Source organism: Arvicola amphibius, chromosome 9 (assembly GCF_903992535.2).
Source record: "Arvicola amphibius chromosome 9, mArvAmp1.2, whole genome shotgun sequence".
In the NCBI taxonomy this organism is placed as follows: domain Eukaryota; kingdom Metazoa; phylum Chordata; class Mammalia; order Rodentia; family Cricetidae; genus Arvicola; species Arvicola amphibius.
This window is the reverse complement of record NC_052055.2, coordinates 92,678,996-92,694,363: the sequence shown is the minus strand read 5'-3', so window position 1 is coordinate 92,694,363 and position 15,368 is coordinate 92,678,996. Positions and strand designations below refer to the sequence as shown.

At 47.9% G+C, this 15,368-nt stretch overlaps 1 protein-coding gene across 1 annotated transcript in view; it reads right to left on the bottom strand.

Moving 5' to 3' along the window:
* Window positions 1-429: 429 nt before the first annotated feature.
* The window catches only part of Cnga3 (cyclic nucleotide gated channel subunit alpha 3), a 29,125-nt gene continuing 14,186 nt past the window's right edge, over window positions 430-15,368 (bottom strand). The window contains exons 4-7 of the mRNA XM_038343823.1: window positions 11,015-11,020; window positions 7,629-7,736; window positions 4,345-4,451; window positions 430-1,853 (exon numbers count right to left, since the gene is read on the bottom strand). Of these exons, the coding sequence (XP_038199751.1) occupies window positions 430-1,853; window positions 4,345-4,451; window positions 7,629-7,736; window positions 11,015-11,020 (1,645 nt within the window). The remainder of the gene's footprint in view (window positions 1,854-4,344; window positions 4,452-7,628; window positions 7,737-11,014; window positions 11,021-15,368) is intronic.

Genomic DNA, 15,368 nt, shown 5'->3' with positions numbered 1-15,368 from the left:
CCTTTCCCTCCCCAGCTTGCTTTTGGTTAAGGTGTTTCATCACAGCAATAGAAACCTGAACTAAGACAGGATCCCAGCACCCATATTGGGCTGTATATAACTCCAGTCCAGGGGATCCAGCACTCTTGTCTGACCTCTACAGACAACTGCACATACACACACATCCTGTACACATACTATCATACACTTGATTGGGAGCACACCATGCTTTTCCCCACCCCTTGCCATGTATCACGTAGACCTCATGATAATCTGGAACTCTATGGAGCCAACACCCATGACCCCCATTTCCTAGATGAGGAAACCAAGGCTCTCTCTTGCAGTCACATCACTTGCGAAGGATGACCAGCCCTGTGCCATATGGCGGCAGATAGTGTCTCACTGACAGTTGGCCCTGGGAGGTGGGAGGCAGACAGCCACCTGCACTTCTCACTCTGTCTTTGCCGTATCCCCAGAAGTCTCCCCAGCAGGTGAGAAGCCACGGCCCCTCCCATTCATCTGGCCCTCCAGCTGGCCCTCCAGCTGGCTCTCCAGCTGGCTGAGGCGCTGTTTCAGTTTCATCTGCGAGGCGCTGTACTCAGCTAGGAGTCGTGCAAACCTGGTCTGCAGGGCATCCAAGGATGACTCCAGGTATTCCACCTTCTCCTCAATGTCTCTGGGATCTTCCCTGGTCTTGGCCAGGTCCTCATCAATTAGGTTGTCCTTCATCAGAATCTGCCGACCCTTTTCTTCCAGAGCCTTCTTAGCATCTGGGTATTCGGTGAGGGCCTCCATCAGATCGTCCTTGGAGAGGCAGAACAGGTCTGAGTAGCCGATGCTCCTGATGTTGGCTGTCCTGCGGTTTCCAGACTTGCTCCCCTTGATGTTTAAGATGCTGATCTCCCCAAAGTAACTGCCATCACTGAGGACCACAAACTGGGTGACACCGTCATCAGCCACCACAGCCAGCTTGCCCTCCTTGATGATATACATCTCCCTTCCGATGTCCCCCTTTTTGCATATGTAGTCCCCAGGGCTGAACACAGTGGGGCGAAGCTTCAGCACCAGCTCCACCAACAGCCCTGCCTCACAGTCCTGGAAGATTCGGACTTTCTTCAGGGTGTCCAGGTGCACGTTGATGGCGATCTCAGCCTTCAGCTTGTCCGGGAGACTCTTGAGCACTTCCTTCTCATCCACCGTCTTCCTGTTAGCCCACAGATAGTCAAACCACCGGATAACCCGAGTCTCCAAGTCCTTGGTTACCTTCCGGAACTGCATGTACTGCTTGATGGAGTCAATCTTAGCCTGGAACTCCGCCCTCGAAGCATTCATGTTGGAAATCATGGAGCCCACATTGCCGACTATAGTGGCAAAGATCAGAACACCCACCAGGAAGTCTATGACCACAAAGAGATACTCCTCATCTTTCACAGGGGGTGGGGTCTCACCAATGGTGGTCAGGGTCAAGGTGGACCAGTAGAGACTGTAAATGTACTTCCTGGAGAGACGCCCATACTCTGGTTTGGAGATGTTTGGATAGACCCAGGAGTCTGTCCCAAAACCGATGAACTTGGAAATGGCAAAGTAGATGCAGGCATTCCAGTGGATGATGATGAGGATGTATAGAACCAAGTTCCCTATCCTGAACACATTCGGGTAGTTGGTCCTTGTCTCTGTGCGGTCAAAGAATTCAAAGAGTCGGGAGAACTTCAGTAGACGGTTGAACCTCAGTTCTGGGCAATTTATTCCCAACTTTAAATAAGCCAGATCTGTGGGGATGAGAGACAGGATGTCCAGCTTGAAGTGCAAGGTCTTTGTGTAATGTTTCCACAGCCTCTTCGTATCGCTGACCATTAAGCCTTGCTCAAGAAAGCCTAAGGAGGGAGACGGGGGAGGTCACTTGGGCATCCAAGAGGCTTAAACTGACTACAGAAAGGTACTTCCCATCATGGTTATACAACAGACAGTGAATGTGTATGTGGAAGAAACAATATCAGACATAACATGCTAATGGCGGAACTCACTCTGGTATGTTTTCTATAAAGTCCTAATCCCTTCTGTTTATTTTTTTTTTATTCTCTGCTGGGAATTGAGCCCAGGCCTTGTGTAAGCTAGGGTTCTATAACTGATCCCAGTTATATTCCCAGTTCTCTATTCATGTTTAAAGTTATAAATTGATTGAATAACTTTGAAGATAGACTGGATGTTAGATGACAGCAAAGAATGAAGATTAAGTTTTAAAAGACAAACAGATATTAGAGAGCGTGCCTAATTGAGATTGGGGGAAGGAACATGAACATTCCTAATGCTATTCTCTCTGGGGTTTTTTTGTGTGCATATACTTGAAACTATTAATCATCAAACTTTAAAAACTCAGATAAAAGTCTACCAAATTGGTCTCACCCGTTATGGTGTCCAGTAAAACATTTCAGGGCTTGTCCCCCAGAGCTCAGGCCACGAGGCACCTTCACAAGTTCAAGGCATTGCTGCTGCTGACCCGTACAAGTTCCAGCTCCCCCTTTTCTCAAAGCATTCTTGTTAAATAATTGTCCTTCTGGATCTCCAGGGGATTGGTTCCAGGATCCCCTTAACCTCTTTCCTCCCAAGTAAACAAAAATCTTTGGATGCTTAAGTACCTTCTATAGAACGAAGCCATATTTGCATATTACCCAAGCATATCCTCTTGAATATTTTAAATTCTCTCCAGGTTTTTCACAGTACCCAATACATACAGCATAAATGCTACGAAGGCAGGTTGTGCCGTGTGGGGATAAAGACAAGAAAGGATAAAACTTTTAAATGTTCAGCACAGAAATTTTTGTTAAGTGTTTTCTACTTAGTCGGCTGGATCTCCAGGTGCAGGATGGAGAGATCTCTTGGTTGCTTGTGCCTGTGTTTATGGAGAGCTTTGTGGAGCATCCTGGCTCTTCTACTCCTCCCCCTTTTACGATTTTCTCAAGTCTGAAGATCTTTTCCTCTTGGACTATGAGCATGGCCACCTAGTTTCTTTGACCTCTCTCTCCCTCACTTCCTGCTGAATCTGGCTTTGCCATGGACAGTGTCCAAGTACAAGAAGGGGTGGGGTTGATTTCTGAGTGAGGGCACACTGTTCCACTGAAACTTGTGTAAGACAAGGGGCAGAGTCTCCATGGCCACTCACAGACCACTGTGTATACATGCTATATGTGCTAATGTCACTGCGGCAGAGGTCACCCATGACAACCTCAAGTGGTATCTTCTAAGTGAAGATGCTGGGTACCGTTGTGGACGGAAGCAGGGGTTGCCAGTCTGTCCTGGCTGCAATGTGAACATGGACGGAGTGCCTCAGTTTCTGCATCAGTAAGGTGAAGCCAACCTTGTTACTTGTTTCATGTAGGGGTTCAAATGAGAAAGCAAGGTGAGCGGAGAGGATTCGTGCATTCTGGTTTGTGGCCACAATTTTGTGTGTGTCCCTTGAGCACGGGAGTGTGGGTGTTATTTCCAAAATCTTAGATGCAAACAGAAGGGCCTCTACAAAGTGAAGCTTTTGTGCACATTTAAAAAAGACCCCTGGAAGCTGGGCAGACCAAATTCCCATGTATAGGTGGATCTCCACCCCAACCAGAGCCTGTTTGGAAGAATGCATCATCTTCCTAGGCCCTGTTTTGAATTTTGGGCCTTTACATGTTAAAACTTCTTTGAGGTGCTAGAGAGATGATTCAGAAATTAAAAGCACTTGCCACTCTTTCAGAGGACCCGAATTCAGTTCCAAGTACCTGTATCTAGTAGCTCACAAATGCCTGTAACTCCAGCTCTGTGGAGGGTCTGATGTCTGGCCTCCATAGGCACTACACTCGTGTACACAAACCCACTCATAGGCACACACATCACTTAATTGAAAATAAAATAAAATCTTTAAAAATAACACTATAAATAAATTGTAAATCTCCTCTGAGAGAGATGGAGCAGTGTTCCTGGCTCTTCCATGCTTCTGAGGAGAGGAATGCCCAGATTGAACTGAGTGCCACCGCACACAGGCAGTACTGGAAGGGTCTTTTGAGATGGCAGCTTAGCCTTATGTCACAAGCGACAAAAATGAGGTCCAGAGAGCCAGCTTGATTTGCTCACTGAACACTGGGACAGCAGATCCCAAATCCCAGGTGTCTTAACCCCTGTTCAGGTCTTGTTGAAGGATTTAGCATACTGAGCATCCAGATACCAGCACCCACTTCTGTTTGGTAGGGCTCCAGATCTCCAAAGCACACCATGCTCAAAGCTAGGCAACATCCAGCCCACTACGGTGGATCTTCCTGAGTACCCGATGGTCCCTCTACTGAGGGTCTATGACTTGGCCTAGTTTAGTCCTTGGCCTTGGGGCACACTCACCTGTCCGGGCTCGAACCAGCAAGTCTACAGCATAAAGGACATCTGCAGAGTAGTCCAGGACCAGCCACAGCAACAGGTGCTCCGACTGAAGTTCATTGAAACAGGCCCTAAAGAATCCAAGTGTGAGATGGAACAAGATGGCTGAGTGTCAGAGCTCAGACCCCTCCCTCCCTGTGACGCGAATAGATACACAGTATCCAGTAGCAGTTCTTCCTGAGGTGTTACACAGGTAATGTAGCAGTTGCCTCTGAGGTCTGTGTGTTGGAAGGAACCTCTTACTATAGGATTTTTATAGAGACAAAGCAACCAGTGTTCTAAAGGAAGGCGAAATACTGCATGGAAGCTCATTAAGAGAGGGAGGGAACAACTCCGAGGAGCTTCAGGAAGTTCTTAAACCTGACCATATTCACCAGGGCCTCTCTCCTCAAAGACTCTATAAACAACACCAATAAAGACCACCGAGAATCCCTCTCAGACAAGACAGGCTGCAACGAAAATTCTCAGACAAGCCAAGCAGGCTGGAGGAGGCAGAGATCAATGAAACCTTTTAGAAGAAGCAAAGACTGGCTGAGCTGCCTTGAAGAGGCTCAGATCACCAGAGCCACTGGGAAAGGACACTCGCCAACCTGCTGAGCTGTCGGCAGGCTGTGCAGTGTGTTCCGGGTTCCCCGTTTTCCTGAGCTGTCGCCCATGCTGGGGTGGGTGTTGGTGGTGCAACTATCATTTCTGTTCCTGTAAGTAACCCCAGTAAAACTCACTGGTTCACCAAGTTGGACTTTTGTGCCATCATTACTTTGACCTGTCATGGGCTCCCTTTCTGGAGTTAGTAGGTGTGTGTGTGTGTGTGTGTGTGTGTGTGTCTATCCATGAAAAATCTGTCCCATGGCAATGCAGTGGAATCACTCCAGGCTCAGAGAAGCTATGTTTTCTCACAGTCACTGGCCTCCTAGGAAGAAGAGCTGGGGAGTTAGGTGTGTAGTGTGAAGGTTGATGGTAGAACTCAAAACAATCAAACAAACACTCCAGCCAACCACCCAAACAAACAAACAACCACCTATGCAACCACCCACTCACCCAATCAATCAAACAACAACTGGGATTGATATTAGGCAAAGGGATCAAGAACCTGTCCTTCCTAGACTCAGATTCCAACTTAAATAAGCCAGCAAATATTTTTCTACCCTTTACCTCTTTGTGTTTGCTGCTTCTCACATAGACAGCACCCCAAGCTTTCCTTCTTACCTCCGAAGAACATCAGGATGTTCAGCCATTCACGTCTTCTGAATGAAGACTGGAAAGAACCTTGGCTGACACCTGTGTTCCCACATCCTAGAGCACACGTGGAGAGCAATGTCAGGAAGCCCCACCTCCCCCTCCCCCAGCATGTTCTTTCCCTTGGAGACAGAATCCCCAAGCTTCCACTTATATGGTATACGTTTTTGGGTGTTCCCCAAAGGCTCGTGTGCTAAAGGCTTGGCCACCAGGCTGTAGCCTGGCTGGGAGGTGGTAGAACCTATAGTTGCTATAGTTGGTAGTGCCCAGTGGAACTTAGGTTAAGAGGGTTTACCTTAAAAGGAATACTGGGACTCTGCCTGGTCCCTTTCTCTATTTTTACTTCCTGGTCATGAGGTCTTGTTTTGTTTTGTCAGTGGCCCAGAACAATGACACGAACGAACCATTGTCTGAACTCTCTGAAACTCTGAGCTGGAATAATTTTCCTTTTTTTTTTTTTTACATGGTTTACCTTGGGTCTTTGGTCATATCAATGGAAAGCTGATGAGCTGCAGGTAGCATAGGACTCCTCTGTATCCAGTTGAGGAACATGATCAGGAATGTCCCAAAAGCCACTGTACAGCGTCCCAGAGCAGCCATTATCTGCTTTGCAGGCTTTCCCAGGAACATCCCAGGGCCTACTGTCTATTTGGAGAAGAGGGCTCTCTCCTCCATCATGGTAAATCAGAAGGTGCAGGCTCCCTCAAAGAGCTATATCCTGATTGGTTCAGGAGATCCTCTGCCCCCTGTCCAGCTTGCTTTCACAAGTACAGAGACCTGCCACTGCATGACTTCCCTGAAGGCTTACTTAGGGACATCCCTAAGCCCCGTGCCTCCTCTCAGAGGAGCAATAAACCCTGTATCCTTACCATGGAGTCATTCTATGAAGGACCTTTAATCTCCTTCCTTACCTTCAGAGAGGAGTAGTAGAGTCTGGGGTCCACCCAGCAGCCTGCACCCTATAGACAAGCTCAGGGAGGGAGCCCCTTCATCTGTTTCTTTACCTGGCAATGTATTTTATAGTGCTCTGAGGGTCTACATGGCTCTCCCTGCTGGCACACCCTGCAGGCTTCCTTTAGGAAATCCCCTGCCAATGCCCTCTCCTGGTGGAGGGGGGGGACATCTTACCCCTGTACCCACAGCAGCAGCTTCCCAGGAAAGAATGCTTACAAGAAAGTTACAGCTCAGCCCTGTGGCTCCTGTTTCTGCACCCCCAGAGGCCAGGCTTCACCAACCCACTTGCTAGCAAGGGTCCTGCCATGTTCTTTCCTTTTCTCACCAGCTCACCCAGGGAAATCTTGAATGCCTCTGATCTTCTCCAGAAGAGCAACAGCCCCCTCTAACCTAGGAGCACCCCCAAAGCCCACATCTGCTCATTCCACCACGGCAGCCTCCTTAGGAAACCAGAAACCCAGAGTTCAGCCTCAGAGAGCAGCGTTCCCACTGCGCCTCCACTGAGTGCTTACTCAACAGCAACTTCACCCAAAATGCTTCCCTAATCCCATCAGAACAGCCACTAGCCCCTACCCCTTCCTCATACAACCTGAATGTAGATGACAGAGTGCCAGAACCCTCAACATCGCCTCAAGCTCAGGTCCCTTCCCACCCTTGCTTCAGAGCCCCTTCAGGGACCTCTGGGAAGTGACCAGTTTGTGCTGATGGAGAACCTAAGACGGTGGTTCTCAACCTGTGGGTCGAGACGCCACAACAGGGTCACATATCAGATGTATTTGTGCTACACTTCATAGCGATAGCAAAATTACACTTACGAAGTATCAACAAAATAACTTTATGGTTGGGGAGGGGGGTCACCACAATGTGAGAAGCCACAATAAAGGGTCACAGCATTAGGAAGGTCGAGGACCAGCGACTTAAGGCGCCAGAGCTGTACGGTGGCGGAGAGGAGGGAAACTCTCTCCGGTGAGACTCAGTACTCCATCTCTTAGGCTCGGCTGCCTTCTGCCCTCCTGTCCCTCCACCCTGGCCGCCTAAAATGATGTTGCTGCTCCTACCTGCACACAAGTAGGCACCAGTTATAGAAGACGGGCAGAGCGATGACAGCCAGCCAGCGGTAGTAGATGTCGCTGGAAGGGTCCACCACAATGGCATCCTTCTTCCTTCTGGGAACACAGACATACAGCACTATGTGTGGGAAGCCTTTGGGACCTAAAGGTCTTAACTCAGGAACCTGAGAGCAATTTTAGGTTGACTCTGAAGAAGTGGGGGTCACAACAGGATCTTCTCAGTTCCAGGGTTAGTCATCCAGATTCCTCTGTGGGGAAGACAGGCTGGGAGCCAGGTTGGACTTGGAGGTCCCTCCCTTTGGGCCCAACCTCCATAACTGACCATAAAATCTTGATGGTGATGTTTGTTTCCATGCGCCCTGTGGCACTGTTCTTATCCTTCATCTGGGAATTGAAAAGGCAGCATGGCTCTGTGGCTGAGTGCTGGCGAGGGATCAACAGAATGTTGGCCAAGCTTTGTGGCAATGCCAGTTTCTAGGGACCACCCATGCCTTCTGCATAACTGAAGCTGGAAGTGTGTGTGTGTTAGCACCCAGTGTCTCTGAGGCAGTTCTGCAAGACTGAAGTTGGGAGCCCTGGAGTGTCATGGGGTCTGCTCTAACTCTCCCTGCATCTGTGGTAAGATGGAGCTACTGATTTCATTATGACTGTCTATTACTCTAGAGGTCTGAGGTAAACCTCTCCACTGAGAAATTAGTGTCTCAGGCTAATACTTCACAATTTATCATCTGCTTCCACTAGCCCCTGGAAAGTTACATCCAGTCTGAGGCCCAAGACATTTTGAAGCATTGGGTTATAAACTGAAATCTACACAGAAGGCGGAAATGTTATGCAAGGGCATGGCATGCCAACTGGCTGAGTAGGTGGTGTTAAAAAAAATACCTGCAATGATTATGAATGGGGGACCCCTTCCTGTAACTTAGCACTTGGGAAGCTGAGGCAGGAGGATTAAGTTCAAGACCAGCCTTCACTACACAAGACACCCTGTCTGTTCTAGTTTGCTTTCTGCTTCTGAGATAAATATCATTGCCTAAAGCAATTTGGGGGGTAAAGGAGTTTATTTCTGCTTACACTTCCAGGTCAGGGCAGGAACCTGGAGCAGAAACCATAGGAATAGTTCTCTCTCTCTCTCTCTCTCTCTCTCTCTCTCTCTCTCTCTCTCTCTCTCTCTCTCTCTCTCTCTCTCTCTCTCTCTCTCTCTCTCTCTCTCTCTGACTTGCTCAGCTAGCTTTCTCACACACCCAGGCCCACCAGCATAGGGATAGGGCCGCCCACAATGGGCTGGATCCTTAGACATCGGTCATTAATCAAGACAGTCCTTCACAGATGTGGCAGTGGGGCTAGTTGATCTAGTCAATCCCCCAGTTCAGACTCCCTCAGATGACGCTCGGCTGTGACAGGTGACAGCTGAAAGCTAATTAGGACCCTGTCTGACAAGCCAGGCAAACCAAACCAAGACAAGCAGACACATTAAGGGGTTTTAAATCATAAGTGAATTTGTTTTGTATGCACTGCTATCAGAACCAGTGATTTAAAAGATGAACCTGTTATCTTGCAGAGTTGTATATAGAAAGTCAAGAATGGGTCTCACCAGAGACAAGTCAAAGAGAGCTGTGATCTTTTCTGGAAGTTTTAGCGGAGCCATGTTTCCTGCTGCTTGTTTTTAGGGTTGGTGGGACTCAGTTCCCTGCCCCTGTAGGTCTTCAGTTCCCATGTTCTTGCTGGCTGTGACGCATGGCGATTCCTAGCTTTACGATACTGTGCTGGGGCTGTGGAGCTGGCTGGGTGGGCAAAGTGCTTGCTGCACAAGCATAAAGACCAGAGTTTGGGTACTTAGAACCCATGTCACAGTTGGTGAGACATGGTGACTACCTGTAATCCCAGCGCATGGGAGGTAGAGGCAGGGCAAGCCTGGAGCAAGGCGGTTTAGAATTCGTGAGCTCTGGGTTCAGTGAGACCCTGCTTCAGAAAATACAGTGGCGAGTGACGGAGGAAGCTCAATTTCAGGTTTCTGCATGCACACGTGTGTGCACCCACACAGACACAGACATACGTGTACATATGCAAGGAAAAGGAGGAGGTAGAGAAGGAAGAAGAAAAGTAGTGTCTGCTGTTCAAATCCTTGGAATCTGCTGTCCTAGTTAGGGTTACCTGTTAACTTGATAGCCCAGAGTCATTTGAGAGAGTCTGAATTGGGGTGTTCGGACCTGCTGCCACATCTGTGAGAACTTATCTCGACTGATGATTGGTGTGTCCACAGCCCACTGTGGGCAGCATCATCCCTAAGCTGATGGGCCTGGTTTATATATATTAAAAAAGGCAGGATTGAGGGATTGCCCAGATCAGGCTGGCCTGTGGCCACATCTGTGGGGTGTTGTCTTAACTGATGATTGATGTGGGGGAGCCGGCCCACTATGGGTGGTACCATCCCTAGGCTGATGGGCCCAGGTTTATTAAGAAAAGGAAGAAAAGGGCCAGGCAGTGGTGGCATACATTGTTAATCCCAACACTTGGGAGGCAGAGGCAGGTGGCTCTCTGTGAGTCTGAGGCCAGCCTGGTCTACAGAGTGAGTTCTAGTATAAGCTCCAAAGCTACACAGAGAAACCCTGTCTTGAAAAACAAACAAACAAGAAAGAAAGAAAGAAAGAAAGAAAGAAAGAAAGAAAGAAAGAAAGAAAGAAAGAGGAAAAAAAGGAAAAGCCACCACAGCAGGATGAGCTGTGCCATTTCTTGGTTTCTAGCAATATTTCTGTCCTCAATGTGAGCCTAACCCTTCAAAGTTTTGTCAATAAATACAGGTTTTAAATTCAGCTTAAGCCTGAGGATGGCTTCACAAAGGAGTTCTATAACCGACTTCAGAGCAGGAGTCATAGGAAGCTTCATTTAGCAAATTACACATGACCACCAGACATGAAAGAACAAAGTGCCAAGGTCCAGCCAACCGAGTTGCCGCTGTACCTCATCCCTGGCCATAAATGGTGCCTAATTGTTAACGCTACAGCTCTGAGATTCTGTTTGATTTGGGGGCCACCTGATTACAGAATTGTGTATGAAACAGGATTGAGATATTAAAAATGATCTTATCTTTTGAGAGTGGATAGGAACAAAGAGTTCTTCGTTTTGTTAACCAAGAAGCACAAAAGACAAGCAGCTCTGTCCTCTATCTACTGGAGTGTTTTTTTGGCCTGCGGCGTCTTAATGAGTGTCACCAGCAGAGGGCACTGCCCACAAGCTTATTGGGCCCACTTGATGCTGCACAGCGCCTCAGCTTCCTTTGATCAGGCTTTGAATTATAGGCTTTGGTTTTCAAAATCCCTGCTACCCAATGGTTGAGGACCTAGCCCAGCACCATCCAACTGAAGCCCTAGATCTACCCATCACTGCCCCCCAAATGCCATAAAGATATAGACTCTCAGAATACTACTGGTTTGAACTGAGAGCAGTTTGATCTGAAAGGGAGAAGTTATACCATGTTTAGGGACCAAATGACAATTCTAGAAATGGGAAAGAGACAGAAATCAAGAGGCCCAGAGAAAACTGTCATCTGTGGTCTGAAGGAACTAAAGTTCTACTCAAAGAACTGAGTGGGAAGAAAATAAGTGCCAAGCTCTGGCCCTTTGTCAATGGCAAGTCAAGCAATTGGTATTTCTTTCTGATGCTGATAGTTCACCTTCATCTTCAGTGAGAACATTCCTAAGAGGCAGAAGTTGCAGACCTGTGTGCCCATGCATGCCCGCTGTCACTGGTGGGCAATCTCACTCCCACTCAGACAGCCCCAGGGCTCGTGTGTGGCATTCTGATGCTCACACACCGAACTCATCTGCCAGCTCAGGATCTGTGGCAAAACCTAGTCATAGCAGGTCACCCATTCAAGAGGCTGGTCACCCTTTAAGGGAGGAAGTTTTCTCCTTAGGTCGCTCTGATGGTTCCCTCGAGATTAAAGCTCAGGTCAGCCTTAAAACAGAGGCATTTCCCTGGTTCCCAGGACCTTGAGGTTGTAGCATGGAAAATGCACGCTTCTAGCCAAGGAGACCACCCACTGCTCTGCAAAGGCATTCCAAATCTGCACCCTTGAATATGTAGTGATGGAGGGTATCAAAGCTGAAAGGATGTATCCCCTCAAAGCTCTTGCCTTTCTAGATGAGGGAGACAAAGAACAAGAAGTAATAAGAGCTCCACAGAGAGATCATCCAGACTTGTCCCTTCTGCCCCTCTGCCCTGGGTTTCCACAGAAGGAAGGATGCTAGACTGGGTTTCTAGTGTTTGGAGAAGGTGGTGAGCAGGAGTAAAAGAGAGAGGCAAAGTGGGGTTCTTTGCAGGGGTGGGGTGGTGGTGGTGGGTGGGGTGGCTCCTGGGACTGGGGAAAGTGAAAGCCAGTATAGTATGCTTGGCTTGGGGCTTGGGTACTTCCCCCGCCTGTGAGCTGTTATAAGAGTTAGCATCATTTCTGGCCATGGGCCAGGCCAATGGGAATAGTTTCAATGACTCAGGTCCATTTTGCCTGAGGTAACTATGCCAGCAACTCTACCCACTTCTCTCCAGCCTTTCTGTTTACAACTTTTTGCTCATAGGGTATTGATATTGTCAGGGACAAAGTGATTGTGTGTGTGTGTGTGTGTGCGCGCGCGCGCGTGTGTGTGCGTGTGTGTGTGTATACACTTAGGTCTGGAGAAACATTTGCAGGAAGAGAGGAAAAGCATTTGGTTAAATCCAGGCTTCTGGGTAACAAGAATTAATGGTTTGAATTCCATCCAGTTTCTGAGTCTCAAATTCTACTTAATTTCCTTCTATTCGACCCTGAGCAGGGTAGAGAGCCCTTATCAATACAGGACTCAGTGGGACCTCTGCATATGCTTCCACGCTTTTCATATGAATAGAGTCTGGAACCTTGTACGTCGTGGGTGGAGGCGAGGGCACGCACTATCCAAGGAGTAACTGCTTGTTATTCTCATCTGCACAGATCAGATGTGGCTCCCCAGAGCGCTGTTTCTTGAAAATTTAGTCACAGTAACTTCTCTCTTCTAATCAACAGGCCAGAAAGTTGACCAATGGTAAACACATCTTCATGTTTAGGCTTATGTCCCCTCTGCTCCCAACCCTATGGCCCCATCTGTGATCTACCCAGGAATATGGTAGAAGGTAGGGACTGGTTTGCCACATATTAGATACTCCCTGTCACGGCATTCTACAGGTGTTATTCTCAAGTGACTGCTGCCAGGAGAAGTTTTTGACACAAGAGGTAAGAAAGTCAAGGGGCCTCATAGAGCCTTAAAAAGGTCTCTTGCCTACCAGCGTTCTCTGTAGATTGCTCATAGGAGACCACAGAGGGAGTCAGTGGCTGGTGATGCCTCAGCCTGACTAAATAGACTTTCTCTATGCTATTCTGGCTATCTTTGCCCGAGACTTCCTCTCCTTGTTTAAGATGTGGCCTTGGTTGCTTGCTTCTGGGTTGTTCTCCTCATCTGAAAAGTCCTCAATGCCTTGCAACTCCTGGGAGATGGTGGAGAGAACACCCTGAGGTACAGTGGACCTACTTCTACAATGATAAACCCACACAAAGAAAGTATACCCCTACTTCCATAATGACAGATCCACACAGAGGAAGTATCTTAGTAGATGTTTTGCTTTGCAGTTGGGACTTGGTCCCCCAAAATTCAAAACCCCTTCCCCTCTATGAAGTCCCCCCCCATGTATCATCACATTCATCTGCCACCCTGAGCCTTCTGTGAGTGGCCAGGTAGCACCAGTCTAGCCCTAAGTGGTTCTCACCCAATCCTCCACTTATTTGGTCACACTGGGGTTATGTATTGAGTACAACATCCATCTCCATTTGCCTAAGGTTGCAAGAGGATAATTTAATCAGATTATCTAAGGAAGTCTTTGTTTACTCCAAACAAATTGAGCCAGCCCAGCTAGTTGTAGAAAGTTCCAGACTTCCTTCCCCTGAGAAGCAAGCAAGTGCAGAGGGCAGTGGTCCCACTGTGTGCTTTTCTGGGCTTGTTGTTGTGCCCAGATCCCCATCCTGCTCAGGGACAAACAAAAGGCTAGTAATTCTTTTCTGGGCTGGGGTGTAGCTCGGTTTATAGAGAGCTTGCTGAGCATACACAAAGCCCTTGGTTTGATCTTCAGTACTGCAAAAACCCTGTGTGGCCATGCATACTGGAAACCCCAGGGCTGTCCAGGCGAAGGCAGGAGTATCAGAAACTCAAGGTCAATATAGAGCTTGAGGCTCAAATGTGAAGGGCAGAGTATGAGACCCTGCCCTTCCCAAAAAAACCCGTCCCCATCCCTCAGGTCTCCTCTTCCCGACCTGTTTGTCATCTCTCCTGTTTCTCCGTCTTCCTACCCTCCATCAGGCTGTTCTGATGATGTTCTGCTCCTGTCCTAGCCAGTACCCAGGAACCACACGGGTTTGTAGCTGCAGCCTGTGTGGAACCTCACACACGAACACACCTCTCCAGTGGGTCCTTGAATCTCAGCTGGGGACAGTGACACCTTTTGCGATGATTTGAGTAAGAATGGCCCTCAGGAGCACATATATTTGAATGCTTGGTCTTGATAGGATTAGTAAGATTAGGAGGTGTGGCCTTGTTGGAAGAAATTGGAGGAAGTGTGTCATTGGGAGTGGGCATTGAGGTTTTAAAAGCACATGCCAGGCCCACAGTCTCTCTTTCTGGCTATAGATCAGGAAGCAGCTCTCAACTATCTCTCCAGCACCGCACCTGCCTGCTACCATGTTCCCTGCCATCATGCCCCCTGCCGTGATGGTAATAGACTAATCCTCTGAGCCTGCAGCCAAACCCCCCAATTAATGCCTTTTTTTTGTTTGTTTTTCGAGGCAGGGTTTCTCTGTAGCTCTGGATCCTCTCCTGGAACTAGCTCTTGTAGACCAGGCTGGCCTCTAATTCACAAAGATCCACCTGCCTCTGCCTTCCAAATGCTGGGATTAAAGGCGTGCACTATCACCTGGCTAAATGCTTTTTTTTTTTTTATAAGAGTTGCCTTGGTCATGGTGTCTCTTCACAACAATAGAACCAGTTTCTTCAGCACAGAAGACTGAATCTGGGTTTACTGCAGTATCCACTGAAAAGTCCCTGAATACTTGTGTGATGTGTGAGAGAGAGAGAAAGTCAGAAGACAACCTCAGTGTCATTTCTCAAGTACCACACACCATTACTCTTTTTGTTTCCTTTGTCTTTATTTGTGTGTGCAGGTGTTTTGCCTGCATGTATATGTGTGTATGGTGTACATGCAGTGCTGGTGTGATGCTGGATTCCCTTCTGTGTGCTGTGAATACCATTGGTTAATAAGGGACTGCTGTGGGCCTGCGCAGGGCAGAATATAGTTAGGCAGGGAAAAACTAAGCTGAATGCTGGGAGAAAGGAAGGTAGAGTCAGGGAGAAGCCATGCAGTCCTGCTGGAGCCAGATGGAACTTTACCCAGTAAGCCACAGCCATGTGGTGATACACAGACTACTAGAAATGGGTTAAATTAAAATGTAAGAGTTAGTAAATAAGAAGCTAGAGCTAATGGGCCAAGCAGTGATTTAAATAATATAGTTTCTGGGGCTGGAGAGATGGCTCAGAGGTTAAGAGCTATTGCCTGCTCTTCCAAAGGTCCTGAGTTCAATTCCCAGCAACCATATGGTGGCTCACAACCATCTGTAATGAGGTCTGGTTACACAGACAGAGTATTGTATACATAATAAATAAATGAATGAATAAATAA